Raw genomic sequence first — 18490 nt, 5'->3', positions numbered from 1 at the left:
ACCCCCAAACACACACACACACACACACACACGTGTCTCTCCTGTCTTTTTCAATGATGCATTTTTGTTGGTACTGATTCTTCCCCCTCGCTCAAACTGAGGAAACATCCCTGTCATCTGCTCACAATTCACACACATGCATAACAACACAAACACAGAGAACCATTAGCTCTCCCTCTCTCTCTCTCTCTCTCTCCTTCTCTCCCTCTCTCCCTCTCTCTCTCTCTCTCTCTCTCTCTCTCTCTCTCTCTCTCTCTCTCTCTCTCTCTCTCTCATGTCGTGATGGCAGCTCTCACACACATGTGAGTTTACGGCCGTCATTCTGAATGTGTTTCCTAACAGGCATTGAAAGCTTGTTAATACGTCTCAAAGACAACTGCTCCCCCGAGGCTCCCAACACAAAAGCAGCCGAGACAGCAGCTGGATACGTCGAAGCACAAGTATGACAGGATGACAGAGTCCTTAAGAAAAACAATCTAGAAAGATCACTATTGCATACAGCAAAAGCACCTGTATGCACAAACTGAGCACGGCTAACAATGCAGGCTCACACACAAACAGTCGCGCAGTGAAAGGTGTAATAATAAGGTATCGATCATGCTGGCTGTGTGACTCAGGCAGCGAGGGAGGTGTAAGTAATAAAAGCCTTTTTCCTTGGACGAGGTGTTGCTTTTCCATCCTCCACGTCTGAAGGTATTTGTCCTCTGTGCTGCATCCTGCCTCAACCTCAAGGAAACCAGCACAAAGCTGCTCACTGCTGTGCGGTGCATCTCACTTTGCTTTGTCTGCAGAGTCACAATCATCGTCTCTATTTTTCACTAAAGGATCTATTTTACCAACTGAACCGCCGCCCTCTGAAAAACCCCCCTTTTACCTGCACATCAAAAGCCAGGTTTGAACATGGGAGTTCACTCTGGAAGCTCAGTGGCTCCTTGGAGGCGAGCGAGATGTAAACAGAGCTTCTGCTGAGGTTTGTGTGGGTACATGTTCACAGATCAGCAGGTAATAACGCTTTGCACACAGCGGAGCGCCTCGTTTGTAGGCTGTGACAGTCTGCAAATCACACGTCACCAAAACGACGTGTTCCTGAAAGAAGACTTGAAATTCAGGCAGGCCGCCCCTGAAATCGTTTCCTCGTTGCTTGTCCACACATTCACCTCACAGTGAGACCTTCCCCGCTGGACGAGAAGGGGGAGGACAAAGCAACACACTCTATGACTAGTTGATCATTCATATTTACGTGTAGTTCCATAAAATATGAGGGAGAAACGGCAGAGCGGATTAACCCCTTGACACCTGAATTTGTTTCCAAGTATTGTTTTTTTTTTTTTTACATGTTTCTGCTTTCAAGCAGATGCTAAATGAAGTTGAGAACGTTTATTTAAAAAGAGCACATAAGTAGATATTACATAAAAACAGCACATACATAGCACGTCAAACAGATGTTCTGTCTCCCCTATGACAAACTGATGCTTGCTAAAGGTTCCTCGGTTTGTGGAGGGATACGGACGCTGTTTTGGCTGCATTTGGAGCGGAAGCGGTTTGATGCTAATTCACGACAACAGGCCACAAGGGGTTAAAACAAAGAAGCAGTTTCATCACGTCGTCCCTGCTGAGTTCTCCGCCTCACGTCGTGCAGTGTGATTGAAAATGTGTTCACACATGCAGCTCATCCTGAAAAAAACATTCAGGAGGTTTTAGAAGTTTTGTGCACATATGAGTCCGGCTGTTTTTCTACCTTCCTTTGTTCATGAATTCAAACGACTGCTGCGAGAGCAAAGCTTCTAGGTGCTTCTATATCACCTGTTGTCAATGTGACTGTGTGTGTGTGTGTGTGTGTGTGTGTGTGTTGCACATGAAGGGTGTGTGTCACATGAATCTCGTCAAAAGAAGGATCTTTTTAAAAATCCTAATTTGTTAAAGTGTGAGGATTAAAAGAAGCCTTTAGATTGTCTCCTCTGACACTTCTATGTCCTGCTCATTTTTCAAGCCGACCTTGAGTAAATCACATGTTCTTTTACTCCGTGTGCAGAGTTACCAACTCGTGTTGCTGTCACATTAATCCTTGCCTGCTGCAGGAAGGTAATCCCTGGGATGTCTATAGGCTGCATTCATGCTAATGCTTCCTAAACTTTCCGGGCTGTGATGACTTACGTGGGCGTGGTTGTGTGTGCAGCGCCTGCTCCAGGTCGCCCAGCATGGTGAGGATCACCTCTTTATCCAGCTGAGCTGTTCCCTCACGAGGACCTCCCCCTGACACCTCCTCCTCTGCCCAGTAGCCTCCATCCTTCTCCTTTGAGCCCTTCTTCCCTCCACCCATTCCGACTGCTGGCTCCTCATCTGAATGTTCACTGCTGACCTCTTCATCCGCTCGGACCTCCTCTCTGGACCTCCTTGCCGGGTCCACCCGAGGGTGGCCGCCGTACGACGCCCGCTGGGGCCTTCCGCTTGCCCCCTTGCATCGCCAAGGCACTGGTATGAGGGAGTGCTCTGATTTGGAGAGCACCTTAGTGAGGGAGAGGGATAAGGACCGAGCCCTGGTGCCGCGCACGCCTTCGCCCCTCGCCACAGCCTCCTTCCGAGGGCTCCCCTGCAGGCTGCCTCCCGCCCTCTGTGGTGACGATGAGTACGGGGAAGAGTTTGGACGCTGTGAAAGACGGGGCGGCGGGTCGTCGAGCTCGAAGGAGTACACCCGCTGCTCCCCATCGCTGAGCAGGGTCAGGTTGGTGAGAGAGCGCTGCTTGATCCGCAGGTTGAGGTTGTCGGGGAGAGGCTGCGGAGGCCGTCGAGCCGGGCTGCCCCCCTGGTACACCGAGAACTCTGCTCCTCGCTTCATCCCTGCTTCCTGCTTTCACTCCCTTACCTTTTTTGTTGGTTTGCCTCTTGTGGCTCAGAGAGTAAAACTATGCCTCCACCTGCGTGTCGCTCTCTCTGATTCACATCTTGGCTGCGCTGTCAGTGTGAGAGCAGACGAAGGGAAGGAGGAGGCTGTGCGATGTGTCCCCCTCGTTCCACGCCACCAGACTGAGGTCCAGGTTTTGGAGAGCCGAAGTGTAGGTAGTAGAGCAGAGAGCAAACCTCCCTCTCAGGCATGTAAGGAGAATCCAGCCCATACTCCTGATCAGACGTTCAGCAATGCACCTCCATCCCCTCCCTGGTCCTCATGCTTTTCCTCTGTCTTCTTGGCTCCGTGTCTCTCCTTCTCCACAGTCAGGGGCGTGGATGAACGACTCGCTACATCTCCTTTCCCTCACCAACACGTACTCTGCGCTCTCTGCGCTCACTCTCTCTTTATCTTTCTCCCTATTAAATGACAGTCTCTTTCATTCACTCTTATCTGTCTCTCCCTCCACCTTCTGTCCCTCCTTTAATTACCGCCTCGCTGCCACGCTCCTCTCGCCTCCCCTCTGACTCTCTGACGGTCTCTCGCTCCTCGCAGCGGAGTGGTGGTGAAGCCGGCGAACGGAGCTCACACAGCTCTCCGTCTGCTTGATCTTTCCAGCATGCAGCCTGCAGCACTCCCTCTCTCTCTCTCTCTCACTCTCTCTCTCCCTCTCTTCTCTGTGTTTATCACCCTCTCTTCCTCCTAATCCCTCTCATTCTCTCACTTTCTCTTCACCTCCCTCTTTCCTGCCTCTCACTACCCTTCCCCCTGTCTCTCTGTCTCTGTGTCTCCCCCCGCATTGTGACAGTGAGTTGTTTGGACAGTGCACCTGTAAGCTCGCCGCCCCCCCGCTGCACCATGCCGACCGCCCGACTTAATTAAATGCTACCTTGAGGAGCTAAAGCAGCAGAGCCCACAGCTTATCACGAATCAACAATGAGAACACAGAACCAACATATCCCCATCAATCAGTGCTGGCTTTATTAGCTCTGTCACTATCAGTCACAGCTGTCTCACCAACCATTTTTACAATCTTAATTACCAAATCAAATAATCAAGGTTATTCTAATCATGTGTAAAAAATTACCCTCAACAACATCCTTCAGTGAAGTGCTGTCATTAATGTGATTATCTCCAACTGTTCAAAATCCTCTGGAACATGCACCGCCCATATTAATGTACGCTATGCATTAGCTATTTGGAAATCGAAGTGACGTACATATTGAATGGCATGGAATATTGTTAGCTAATAAATAAATTAAAATTTCCACAAAAGGGCTAACAGAATTAGCATCGTAATCTCTGTGATTCTAACTCAAGAAACAACCAAAATAACTCATCAATGTTCACTGCAGTGCTAAAACTAGCATGACTTTGAAAGTAGCATTCCCTCAGCGCTCCATTTACTCCTCCTCCCCTCTGTGCTCCCTCTAAAGCCACGCCCCCTCATTAACATGCACAATCACTGTTACTCCAGAAGGTGACCTCAGCTCATCTCTTCATCGTGTAGAAACTACGTCGCCTCATTCAGCGCTAAGTAAACTCTCAGTATAAACTCCGTCTTCGATGACGAGCTTTGAGCGTGAGCGAGAGCACGAGCAGGGAGACAGGGAGGCTGTGATTGGCTCATCAGAGAGCAGGGAGACAGGGAGGCCTGTGATTGGTTCATCAGAGAGCAGGGAGACAGGGAGGCCTGTGATTGGTTCATCAGAGAGCAAGGAGACAGGGAGGCTGTGATTGGTTCATCAGAGACCAGGGAGACAGGGAGGCCTGTGATTGGTTCATCAGAGAGCAGGGAGACAGGGAGGCCTGTGATTGGTTCATCAGAGAGCAGGGAGACAGGGAGGCCTGTGATTGGTTCATCAGAGAGCAGGGAGGCATGTGATTGGTTCGTCAGAGAGCAGGGAGACAGGGAGGCTGTGATTGGTTCTTCAGAGAGCAGGGAGACAGGGAGGCTGTGATTGGTTCATCAGAGAGCAGGGAGACAGGGAGGGCTGTGATTGGTTCATCAGAGAGCAGGGAGACAGGGAGGGCTGTGATTGGTTCATCAGAGAGCAGGGAGACAGGGAGGGCTGTGATTGGTTCATCAGGTTGGTACCTCGTGGCAGACTTTGGTCGAAGTTTTTACAGACTTACAAACTGAAACAGATGATGGATTTTCTTTGCTCCTTTTTTCAGAGAACCTGAGTTCTTAATTTCTGCCAGGACCTAAAAAAAATTTCAACCCAAAATCTTAAAAAGTGGATCTGGAGGAAACGATCAATCCTGACTTTAAGAGATTCCCAGTTTGTTTCTTATCATCTCTCTTATCTTTTAAAAGTCGGTGTCCTGTGAGCTGAATGAATTTAGCCCAACAATGACCAGCAAATTAAAGTGGCGTTCTATGACACCCGTCACTCAGTTGTTGTTTAAAGGATAATTAATTTATCGTATAGGAAAGGGGAGGGGCTTACTAACCCATTTATAACAGCAGTGTTTCTAAATGTTAATCAACAGGTTTTTGTTTGGATATGGTCCCTCTCACGTTGGTTCAGGCTGTATTAGTGAAACAAGCTGCCTCTTTATGTGCTACCTTTGGGATGCATACACTCAAACTTCCCTCTCTGAGAGACTCCTTTATGACCATCGATTGAAAAAGAAAGATAACAATAACCATGAAATGTGTGACAGCAAAACAGCAAGTGTTTGAAATGGCCTCCAAACAAAGGGAACGGTCGGTGCTGCAGTCTAACTTTATCCGTCAAATGACGGGCTTCGGAAAAGCCGCGAGCAAAGCAGAAGGTTTTGGAATGTCTCTGACAGCCCGACAAACCAACGCTGTAATCACACGCTGTTGTTTCTCTTCTCCGGCCTTTCTATGGGCTTTGAACCGGACGTCTTGGGTTGCCTTTTGTAAGACTGTCAAAGTTCACCTGCTCTATTATTTTAATAACAAGGATGATCACGATCCATATTTAGACATCAAGTACAACTTTCTGATTAAACAGAACCCTCAGATTAATGCCCAGTGGTTGAAACCTTGAGCATTATTTCAGAGGACATTGAAGCCACACAACCTTTACCGTCGAAGCTACGGATGTATTTCAGGGTCAGAAAAAGCTCATCAGACGACAAAGCCGTGAAGCTGAAGTCTTCATTTGTGACCATTCGAAACAATGGAATTCTTCGGTGCCAGTGGTTTGTGTTTGATGGTTTGTTCCTTCATTGAACTTCTCAATTTAAGTTTGTGGTGAAAAACGTCTCTCAACCCTGAAGGTCTCCGCTGCAGAAGCTCAGTCACTCCCATGTCCACTCACAGTAATTGTAGCATTCCCTTGTTAAAAAAAACCCAACAGCAACCCTGTACGACTTTAATGTACCCAGTAAAGGTGTTATTGAATGCAAACAGTAGACTAAAATCTGGTGTAAAAGATGCACTCGATTTGTTGTTTATTATCTTTAAAGTGAGCTGCATGCGATATCCTGAACCTGTGTGACCAACGTAGCAGCATTAAACACTGAGAGGTGTTTTTGTGGACCTATTATAACTCAAGCTGTACATCTATGTCCGAGACATGCGCTGTCATGACCACAAGCACAGTCACTACAAACACAATCTGCAGGCCATCTGACGTGTCGCCTCATAGAGAGGTACGTAGTCATGAGGTCAAAACCATCCGGTGTACTGCTGCAGGAATAAACATAGTGGAGTTCTGGTTTGATGCCAAACTCACTACTGTCATGCTCAATGACAGAGTTGGAAACTCCACGTGGTTGGACTTAGCTCACTGACTGGAAGACAGATACCACCACCCAAAACCCACTTTGTTTTATATTCAGGTAGAACGCGTGTTTCAGGACTATACGCTATCCGCCCTCCAAACCGTTCCAGGTTAAGTGTCTTACCTCACGGCACTGTTGATTGCCTGAATCAAATCTGTTACACATTGCAAAAGCCATCCATTTCCTGAGACAATAACATGTGTGGAAATATATTTAATGAGGTGTCATACAGCTGCTGTGGACGGTAACAGACACATGTAACGGCAGCCTGCAGGGATGTAAACAACAAGCCGCAGATGCTCCCTGTGTCTGTCTGTCATCGCTGACCTTTTCCCTCTGCTGCATGAAACCAGCGCTGAATGGGGATCTCCCCAGTTAGCACGCATGCACACACACACACACACACACACACACACACACACACACACACACACACACACACACACACACACACACACACACACACACACACACACACACACACACACACACACACACACACACACTGCAGGATACCAGTGCATTGCTCTATCCACAGCAGTAGCCTTCTAAAAGTCTTTCATCCTGCAGCTGCCCTTTAACTATCTTCACTTTAGACTCCAACAGACTCTGCAGTCGGCTTCTTCTAAATGTTAGCCGGACGGATTAAACAGTGAAAACAAGGCTCAGTGCATGATAAAGCAAGTCTTTCTGCTGAAGCGGGTAAATGTGTTCGTGTCTCTCTCATGTAGAGCAGCATGCAGATCTTGACCAGCGGATAAAAGGTTTGAAACGTGACACTGCTCGAGTCAAATGTTAATGCACTGAAGTTCTGTGTGCATCAAACACGCACACGGAGAAGTGTCATACATGTAGAGCACACAGTGTGTGTGTGTGTACCTGATATCTCCTCCAGGCACTGTTTGGCTGTCTTGCTGTAGACCAGCTCTCCCTTGGTGGGGCTGAGGCAGGGGTCGGCTGGGGCCACCATGGTGCAGTCGTTTTCTGAGAATGTCCTGAAGGCAAAAAAGAACAAATAATACACAACCGTCACACACACAGGCTGAGAGATCTGCTGGACTGGAGCTCCACTATACGGCCGGCGGGAGGAGTTCCCCGTGCAGCCGCACCCAGCTGTTCGTTCATTCACGAGTCTGATAAATGTTCATTCACGTGAGCTAAGAGTTTGTGCTTTCAAAGAACAGACCAAAGAAAATGAAGGTTGCTGAGACGATTTGAAGAGGAGGGCGAATGAACAAACACAGATCCCAGAAATTCACTGAAGCATAAAAAACGGGCCGTAAAGGTCAAGAGGACGATTGATGTATTTATTCACATCTTATCAACCGTCATCTCTTAACTGCTGTTCATCTCTCTCTCTCTCTCTCTCTCTCTCTCTCTCTCTCTCTCTCTCTCTCTCACACGATCCCACGGTCGACTTCTTATGTCATTAACTTCTCTTCACATCGCGCTCATTCAAGCTCGGCACGTGAAGTAACGGAGGGAGGTCGGTCTGTCACAGGCGTCACACGAGTCAGGATGACACTTAACGTCCTTATAAATCAGTTTTTTAAACCTTTTGGCTTAAGGAAACAAGACAAGCTTCATCAAAGGATGTTAAACAGAATGATGACCGCAGTCTGAATGTGCTGCAGGTGAGAAGACGTCACAATGACATCACTTTCTAAATGGTCCTGCATGTTGACGGATAAGAAGACACTGATATAATATCAGATAAGTATCATAACGTTCAGGCTTTAAGGACATGAACAGATAGAGACTCGGCCTACAATGTCTGATAAAATAGAAGCACAGGAACATGTTTTGGTTGGTGCTGCAGTGGCTGAATCAGACGCTCTGGTTTGTGAAGGGAGGTTCAGAAAGGCCAGCAGCAGAGATGATTGTGTTTGAATCTTTTCTGCCACGTCAAACAAGAAGAGAGTCGGAATTTTAGAGTCTGCTTCTTTTGTCTCAGTCACAAATTCAACAGATGGACACCTCTAAAGAGAGGAGGGGGCAGTCTCTGATGATCTGTTCTCTGTGAGTGCTTCTGACTGTGTGTGCATCTCCTCCTTCCTCCTCCTCCAGCCTGAGCTGCATCATGCTCTGCTCTTTGTTTGCTGATGTGAGAAACACAGATTCAGAGTCCAACGCACTTCATGAGATAACAGTCCTACACACACACACACACACACACACACATATGCATGCACAGAGAACAGAAAGGAAACATGGTGACGGCCACAGACAAACACGCAGCTACACACTGTGGCAGGTGACGCGCACACGAGATGAAAAGCACGCAAAGGAACACCTCTAAATAGACATACACAATCCTAAAATACACAAGGCAAATCCTGCATGCACAAACACACAGACTATCTAGGCAACAGCTACAGTATGGTGTTCACTACGCAGCACACACACACACACACACACACACACACACACACAGGGGAACAGCGCCGCCGCCACCTGCAGAGCTGCAGATAAAAACTGGCTTCCACTTGCGATAGCAGCATCAGCCTGTGACTTCAGCTCAGGAGAAAAAAGACTTTCTGTTTTGTTTTTTTTGCTTCCTGCACGCCTCCCTCTCCTCAGACGGACAGACATTATTAGCATCTCTGCTGCACACGCTCGTTTGGAGCCGTGATGAGAAGGCAGATACATAAAGTGATTGCTGCATTAGAGGATGTGTGTTTCTAAAGTGATGGTCACAGGGTGTGTTCAGTTTGGAGAGGAGGACGCCTCTGTGTTTGATTCTGCAACTGGAAGAGAAAACATTTGAATGAGGTGTCAATGCAAGAGGGGGCGGGGGGAGGGCGGGGACATAGGAGATGTCACAGGACGTCCTATAATCTTCAATGATGGAGGAAGCTGTGCAGATGGACTCCAGCTCCTGTGTGTTAATGTTTCTGTCTCTGATGGGATAAACAGAGGAGCACAAGGAGGATACAGATAATCACATTGCGGAACCCTTTGCGTCAAATCAATCCTGCAAACTAAATGCAACAAAGTCCCGCACGCACGCTGCTCTATTAAACTTGGCGGAGGCAACAAGTTGAAGTGGGCGTGTGGGAGAGAAAAGACAACAAGACAAAGAAGCCTAATTGGGCTGAAAATGATGGTGAATTGTAGCACAGCAGGAGGCCTGATCACTTCTGTGTCAGCATGCTGACAGCTTCTGGTGACGAGATGGAAGCTGCAGGAAAACGGGCTCACAAAGAAAAGTCCTGTTGTGGAAAATACAATGAGTGGGAAATCTATTTTGAGGTACAGTCAGTTTGACGCTGAGCCCGGCATAGAGAATGAGTGCGATCAGATGGGGCCCCTTCAGGGAGGCTTCCTCCTGCCGTGGCCAAATTTGCACATTTTGAGTCACTGCTTTGGTTTTTAGTTCATCAGCTGTCGCCAAGCAGCACCTCTGCACCTACCCGCAGACTGTGAATATTAAAGGGCGGAGCCTGTGTGACGTCACTTATCTGTTCTTTTCGGAGGCTCATTGGTAGCAGCCGCCCTGATGGAAATGCTTTCTCACCCTAACTTTCAGTCGACGTAACGACAGGCTGAGAGCTGGAGCTGAGGCGGGTTATAAATCAACAACTAATCAGACACATATTGCGTTTTCTGTACCAGGCTGTAAATATGTTGATTTATGCTGTCATGTGCATGTGACTTCCTGTGTTCCTGGAGCCCGCCTCAAGCTGACACTCGACCAGCTGCAGGATTTTACACTCCTACATTGGCTTCATATTTACACAGCAGAGGTTGCAGTTTGCACATACTGCATACTTTGGATCATTTCTGCTGATAAATTAACAAACGCTTCAGCTCTGTTACAGACCTGGTGACATTGTTGACAGTCCCAAATAAACCATGAAGATATTCTTGATGGGCTTGTTGGTTTTTGTGTCAGTATTCACATCCAGTTAAACACAGGAGCTCTAAACCTCCTGTCACTTCAGCTATGGATATTTCATGGTGTGATCGAGCGCTAACAGCACAGGGAGCTAAGATGCTAACAGCCAGACATTTGCAAGAAGAAGATTGTTGGGCAGAATGGTTGATAACGTCATGTGACCTGCTTCATTTGAATGCATCGCTGCACCAACTAATGTGTCAGCCAACTGCAGCAGGAAATAAACCAAGTTAGCTTATTGTCAAGTAATTGCCAGCACACACAGGAAGGTAAATACAATCAGTGAATAAAAGCATGAATGACATCATCCGTTTTCTGTCTCAACAATTTGTCCCCACTCGTTTCGGTTTGGATGGGAAATGTGGTTTTGGTGATGAAAACAGTGCTCTCGCTGCGGAAACGTAGCAGATGTAACCTCAGGCTATGATAACTGTCATGTGTGTACAGATTCATTGTGCTTGATGTTGCACAGGCGTACTACAGCCCGGTAATGCTGTCTTGACCCTCTCAAGTGATTCAATTCAAGCTGCCTTTATGTTAAAGTCCAGGCTCGTAAACGATCCGTCACTTCCTTTTGTAATGAAGAGCATCACTAGTGCGACTCGCTCAGACAACGTTGAGCTGTCTTCTGTTTATTTGCACGCTCGGTGCACAGAAAGCGTCGAGTGAGGGAATGCATGCAACAGCCACATGTCACGACACCTGCAGACGTTCCTATTGGTGCCTGTCTGTGAATTCACGATGTGGTGCTGTGCTGCAGAAGTGCCAGAGTGATCGGCACAGTGGGAGCGTCCCATACACACTCAGTCAGACGGATGTGCACACACACACAACACACACAACACACACACACACACACACACACACACACACACACACACACACACACACACACACACACACACACACACACACACACACACACACACACACACACACACACACACACACACACACACACACACACACACACACACACACACACACACACACAACGGTGATGATTTTGCTAAAAAAAACAGTTATGTTGGGAGCTGCCTTAGATGTTCTTTCACTCCTAAATGTGAAATGCCTTGCTCCAGCTTATGAAACAAATCCGAAGTCAAAGACTCAAAATGTTCCTCAGGGTGACAACACACACGACACACTTCCTACAATCACTGTTTCTCTTGTTTTTCGTTTTCACTCAGCGAGTAGGCCGTCTGTACTTTTACAGTTTTGCTCCTTTACAGCTGATCATCCCTGACAATCTGCCCAGTTACTGATAGCCATGGAAGATTAAGTTGCTAAACGTGTGGATTAGAGTAATTCAAACGCTGGAAAGAGGCAGAGCTGACTGTGCACGTCGAAGGAGGAAGACGACAGAAGGAGTAAAGGGTTGAAGGATTAAGTCTTGTTTAATGGGATTCCTAACTCTCTTTCTCTCCGAGTACAAAAGGCATCCCAGAGAATTTGGCGGCTCTTCCATCTCCCCCCCCCCCCCCCCCCGGATTACCTCTGCTGTTGTAAGAGAAAATGGGCCCTGCTGGGCAGATTTACCCACTTCCTGCACCCCTGAACAACGGGGGAACCCCGAGCCAGCTGCATGCATCACAACAACACCAGTTGAATGTATTGGAAGGGAGCGGGTTCCTGAACACTGTCAAGAGAATCCAAGTCTGGATCCTCACATCAAAGATGCATCCCAGACAGTTAAATAATAGGCTTTGGCAAGCGGGAGGCAGGGGATGTTAATTTGTTCTGTAATGACTGTGAAGAGATGTGGAGGCGCGAGCAAGATGCACAGAGGGGAGCGCCAGCTGAGTGCTGGGAGTGCTCCACAATATCATGTGTGTGAGGGAATGTACCGTGTGTGTGTGTCTGAATAACTGCAGATTTGACTTTGTGAAGAAGGGTAAAAAATATGTTGGCGTCTCATGGGGGATTTTTATTTTTTTTCCTTTCGAGGGATAGAAAAGAACAGCTTCGCTCGTGTAGCTCGCATCCTGGGTTCCAAACCATCAACCATCATTTTTTCTCGGCTGATTTTCAGGCCATCAGAGTACAAACACCTGGATATGATGTGTTTTCAAAAAAATATGCTTCCACCGCCATGGTAACGCCTGCTCATTACAACCAACCTCCTCTGCTCGCGCTTCACGATACCGACTGTGATTCATTTTGCAGGGGAACCGATTCGAACCTTGACACCTTTGAATCCGCCTCACGATGAATCTTTACATCCCGAGTTAACATGCATCTTACAGTCTGACTGTTTGGGATTCTCAAGCCAGCCATAATGATGACTTGCATGAACCTGTTGTGGCTGTTCAGTCTTCATCTTTAAGCTCAAACAGCTCAAAGAGGAGTGAAACTATTGAAGCTTTAAATTTGTATTCTCACTTAATATAACCTGATTCCCGTTTCTCCAATTCATTTGACAAACTTTATTTGGGCATTTTTCCATCATGTCGTCTCACAGTGCAGATATATGAAGCCTGTCTCACCTGTACATGAAGGGGGCCACAGTGGCAGTGTTGGGATGGTTGTGCTGCTGCTGCTGAGGAAGCTGGACTACTCCATTACCGCCGAGTGCCCCTCCTCCGCCTCCACCTCCTCCTCCTCCTCCTCCCCCTGCCAGCATCCCACTGGACCCAGACAGGGCCGAGGTGCTGGTGGAGGAGGTCATGCTGGTCCTTTTCCCCTCTGGGCCCCCGATGGAGCGCTGGATGTAGAAACTCCCACCCTGTCCTCCTTTTGTCAGCTTGGCTTTCTCCGCGTCCCCGCCCCTCATGTTGCCGCTGCTGTTTAGGTTGGACTGACTTTGGCTCTGAGACTGACCCTTGGATGTTGAGGTGGAGGGAGCTTTGAGTCCCGGCTTAGGAATGCTGCTACCATCTTTCTTTCCTGACGAAGGCTTCCCTCCCTTGGGGATGAGGCTGGCAATTTTTGAGTTCTTCTTGGTGGGGTCTGAAAATGACTCGCGCTCCTCTTTGGGTGGAGAGTTGTCCTTAGATTTCCCAAACTTGCTTTTATCCTCCTTGTCTTTGGACCTGCTGCTGTTGGCAGAGGCTTTAGAAAATGACGAGGATGGGGAAGAAGACGATTTGCTTGCTGCAGTGAGGGATGACGCAGCCGTCTTCGTAGGCATTTGTTTGGTTGTAGCACTGCTACTACCACTGCTGCACACGGACCCCGTGGGGGTCAACACATCCTCGCCGTACTCCGATAGATCATCTTCCTCCTGCAGAGCCATCTCCGCCATGGACGGAGAGGCTCGTGAAGCCGATCTCGGGTTAATTAAACGGAACTTCTCCAGCATGGACCTCTGGGGTCCACCTCCACTAGCGCCAACTTTTGTCCCGTCCCCTCCGTGTGGAAAGGCTCCTTCAGTGGCCTGGGGGGAGTGGGTGGGGGAGGTTGAGTGTGTGGGGCTCGCCAGCATGGAGGACGTGGCACTGTGCTTAAGGTTCATGGACTTGCTGCGCCAGGACTTGCCAGCGGTGGGTGAGGGGATGGCAGAGGCCAGCTGCTGCCCACTGAGGCTGGTGGGAACTGTCCCACCAATACCACTCCCATTCATGCCGCCGGGTGCTGGGATACCCCTTACCGACTCTGTACACAGGAAGAGGAAAGAGAGACATAAAGGATGATTATTAGACAGAGCTCTTAAAACCTAAAACATAACATCAGAGACCCAAATGATTGTTGATTTATTCTTATCATAAACGGGACGCCTCAGTTTGAATGCATCTTCTCGTAGTTGTTGTAAAGATTGTTTCATTTGGATTCCTGAAAGTTTTGAGCCTTCACTGACATTTAAGTTCTGATTATGGAAAACTTTCACAGTCTTCCTGGAATTATTCAACGTGTGAAATTACATTTTTCTAATGTCACAGTTGGATCCACTGCAACACATTCAACTCACAGCTCAAGCAGAAAAATGGGAAACTTTCACAGGATTTCAGTTTGGTTTAAAGCTAAAAAAATAAATAAAATAGAGAGCTCATTCCCAATCGGCAGAATATCAAGGCCGGTTTGTGTGAAAGGAAAAGAGGGCGTCTCGAGGGATTTACGCTCAAGTGTGCCGTAACTTCCTGCTCACACTTCCATCCTCTGATTTCCACTTCTATAGAGGCCTGTCACAGAGTGTTTGCAGGTGGATGACGGTGATTATAAGGGACAGGCGAGCATGTTGTAGCCATGACACTGAAAGAGATTGCACCGGCTCTGTTTACCAAGAAGGAAAGAAAACCAGTCACACTACATTCGCTGTCTCACATTATCAGCCTTTGAAGATCTGATGTTTTAAGGGTTTGAAGGATTTTCTAATATTTTATGAAGGAAATTCCCCTCAACAAAACACATTTTTTTTTTAAAGTTATTCTGGGATTGTATTGGATTCATTTGTGTGATACATGTCCAGAGGGATTGAAGTCGCAGGGAAGAAATTGAGCTTTTTCTACCTTTTGAAAAAGTTCGCTCTACAACCTTCACATGTCTTCCATATTGAGGCTGCAGTAAGTGTAGAAACTGGTGTCTGAAATCTGAGCTAAAATAAGCTTACTAGTCACATAAAAGACACTAAAATTAAAACCAAACATTCAGCTTTTGTTGTTGTGTATATTACACTTTAGGTTTGAGAGACATGTACAGGTAGCCTGTGAAGTTTTCACCTCTGGTTAGAAACACAAAGTCTTCACAAGGTACCTTTACCTTCACAAACCGCTTCAAGCACATCTGGCAGGATCTCCAGCAAAAACAGATACACTCACAATAAGTGTGGTGGTACAATATGTTGGGATGCAGAAACTTTAAAAACAACACTGCAGATTTTCAATACTAGTTTAAAGGAGTAATATGCCACTCTGACAGCTAGTGTTTAAAATGTGAACTGCAGTCCAAATTCTAAACATTCATATGCTGTGAAAACTTTTGAATATCTAATACATTCTTTTTTTTTTCTTCCGTTGTTTTTCAGGTGGTAGGTTCTGTGAATGTCTTGTCTATTCTTCTGTCTTTAACTTTTATAGGTCTATTACTTGAATATTTAGAAAATATATATGTAAATATGAAAGGAAAGAAGAAGCTTCAGCGTTTAGCCAGATCTTTATAACACTGGAGTGACTGCTGGAGTGGAGGTGTACACACTGTACGTATTATTCATGAATTTGCATGATTGTGGGCGTGGTCGAGTTGACAGGCAGGTGGGCGTGTCCACCCCCAGCTTCGCCTTCTTACCTGTTTCTAGATTGATCTTAAGTTAGATGGAGAGAGCAGATCCAACAGAGCATCAGTCATGGTTTGACTTCTCGACGCCTCTTCAGAAACTAATGGTCCATGGTGTTGAGACCATGTCCATGTTTCATACAGTCTCCAGTTTGAACAATAACACAGAGGTCATTCAGAGCCTGTGCAGTGATAACTGCCAAATGATGCCGAGTCTTTACATGCTAGCCTGCGTTATAGAGCAGAACTCACTGACACACAGAAGTGAAACGAGTTGAAGAGTCTGAGTTACACTCAGAGATTTGAGTAGTCCTAACAGAACCAGCAGTCAGTGCTCCAAAGTGTGAAAGGAGACGGCTGTTTAACAAAATTTGATGAAGTCAATTCTGCTCATTATGCTGGTATCAGCATGCTTTTGAACCTGGTATTGAAAATGTTGCGTTTTACTGTTTATATTTTCACCACTTTATACGTTCACTGGCCAGATTGTTAAGTTATGATGCATTACAGACATGTTTACTTCTGCCGGGTTTTCAGTCAAATGGTGCAAAGAAAATACAACCAGCTGAGCCAAACCCCACACACACACACACACACACACACACACACACACACACACACACACACACACACACACACACACACACACACACACACACACACACACACACACACACACACACACACACACACTGAGTGCATAAACATCTGTCATGCGTGTTAAATAAATGTTTTAGAGTCTGTCGCTGTGCATTGACCTTTACAGCCTATCACATTTTTCCTGTCTGCTTGATACTACGCCCATCAGCACTTCTCTTTCCCTCCCTGCCTCCCTCTCTCCTCCTGTCTTATACGCACACACACACAAACAGGATCCACTCCCCGACAGATAAGTATAGTATTTGAATGTTACAGAAGGCAGGCATGCACCCACAGACCGAGATACATTTCCTTCCAGATATGAGTTTGAGTCATTTCGGAGGCAGAGTAAGAGAAGGGGATAAAGAGAGGAAGGCGACACAGTGACAGCATGAAGTTCTGCACCATTAGACTGAACGTCTGTCTGGCTGTCAGTCAGCACAGTGAGCAGGGTTCAGCTGGCTCTGAGTCACCATCAGTCTGCACTTTAAAGCTCCTTCGGGCAGGCAGACACCCGGGGGTAAGAGACTATAACCGGCTTACTTTACTAAAACCTGAAAACATCTCAGTGAACTGCATCACATCCCAGAAAAAGGTAGTGAGGCTATAAGACAGACAAAACAATGGAATCTAGCCTCTTATTGTACACTATCTATTCATGGTCAGTGCGTTTAGTTTCCTCTTCACGTCTTCTTTCCAAACAGGAAATATTCTTTGCCATGTGTTCACAGGACTGCAGGAAGGAGAATGCATGCATGAGCATGATTTCTGTTCATAAAGTCTTTTGCTGCATTTTTGCATCTGGGACGAATCAACAGGTGTAACCCGATAAGAAGCGTGTCCTGAGCTCCAACCTCTTGTCCAAATATGGTCACGTCTGGCTCCAGAAAAGAGACAGGAGACGATGGCCAAAATGCCAAACTAGCCAACTGATGAAGTCATGGTGGTTATGTCCTTTTTCTAAAATCAGCTGGTGAGAGGAAATGACACTCTCATTTTGTATTTCTGTGTGTGGGTGTGTGTGTGCTTCAGCAGCACTCTGATGCTGATATTAATTTGGATTAAAGATTGCATCCTGTCTTTGTGTTTCTCTCTGTGTGTGTGTGTGTGTGTGTGTGTGTGTGTGTGTGTGTGTGTGTGTGTGTGTGTGTGTCCTCTGTTTTACCCCTCATCTTCAGAGAGAGTGCGACAGCCCTCGGGCTCTGCTTGAACGTCAGTGAAAGAGGTTACAAGTGTTTGTGTGTGTCTGTGTGTGTTCGTCTCTGTTTGTGTGTCCACTCAATTAACCCCGTCTTAAGAGAGCCCCCCCCCCCCCCAAACCTCTCTCCCCTCCTCTTCCATTCCCACCCTGGGGGCTGTTTTGCAGCGCCACCACTCCTTTAACCGAGCGGTGACTCGTCGTTTCCATAGCAACAGACTCATCCTTCTTTTCTTTTTTTTCCGCCTTCAGCGGCCGAGGAAAGAAATGTCACTGCTTCTGGGTGGCGGCGGACCCTCTGCTAACACCACAGAAGCTGAAAGCCTTGATTTGACGGAGCCGTGTGCACGCTGATGCTCACGCACGTATAAAAACAACTCTGGCCAATTAAAAACCTGCAGCTTGTAGTGCCCACGTAACCTTTTCACTCAACTCCTTAGCCTTTGTTGTTGATGCATTCATCACTCTCTGGGTTGGATGCTATTGAACTTCAGCTGCTCTTCCCATTGCATCACTGTCAGACAGGAAGTGATTCAGCGTTTTGCTGCAGGAAGTCTGCAAGTTCTCCGCTAAGTTTCAGAGATGCTCATTCTTTATCCAACAAAGCAGAGCAACTGTAAGTGTCTTAAACAACCAAACTACACGTCCTTTGGCTCTTGTTCGTCAGCTGAAGCTAATCAGGTAGTTGCATGGAAACAACAATGATGCATTGCACTGTGTGTCCTCTGAGCTCTTTGCTCAGCCTCATACCAGGGTACGAGTAGAAAACCAAAACAACACTAATGGATGCTCTTCATTCCATTCAGTCATTAACTCCTGTTTTAAAAAAAAAAACAGCACTTTCCTGCATTTAACAGCAGATCAGACTCATTCTGCTTGGAACCAAAACTGGCTCAAGAAT

At 47.0% G+C, this 18490-nt stretch overlaps 1 protein-coding gene across 11 annotated transcripts in view; it reads right to left on the bottom strand.

Moving 5' to 3' along the window:
* The window catches only part of nav3 (neuron navigator 3), a 391548-nt gene that overhangs the window by 63622 nt on the left and 309436 nt on the right, over positions 1–18490 (bottom strand). For 10 of the 11 annotated variants that reach the window (XM_079334642.1, XM_079334635.1, XM_079334638.1 and 7 more), the window contains 2 exons: positions 13031–14138; positions 7526–7641 (listed from right to left, as the gene is read on the bottom strand). In XM_079334642.1, coding sequence (XP_079190768.1) covers positions 7526–7641; positions 13031–14138 — 1224 coding nt within the window. Of the gene's footprint in view, positions 1–2154; positions 3103–7525; positions 7642–13030; positions 14139–18490 lie in introns of those variants that run through there. The other variant, XM_079334637.1, reaches the window with a different exon arrangement.

This window comes from Symphodus melops (assembly GCF_947650265.1).
Source record: "Symphodus melops genome assembly, chromosome: 22".
Lineage (NCBI taxonomy): Eukaryota > Metazoa > Chordata > Actinopteri > Labriformes > Labridae > Symphodus > Symphodus melops.
This window is presented reverse-complemented; position numbering and strand designations above follow the sequence as displayed.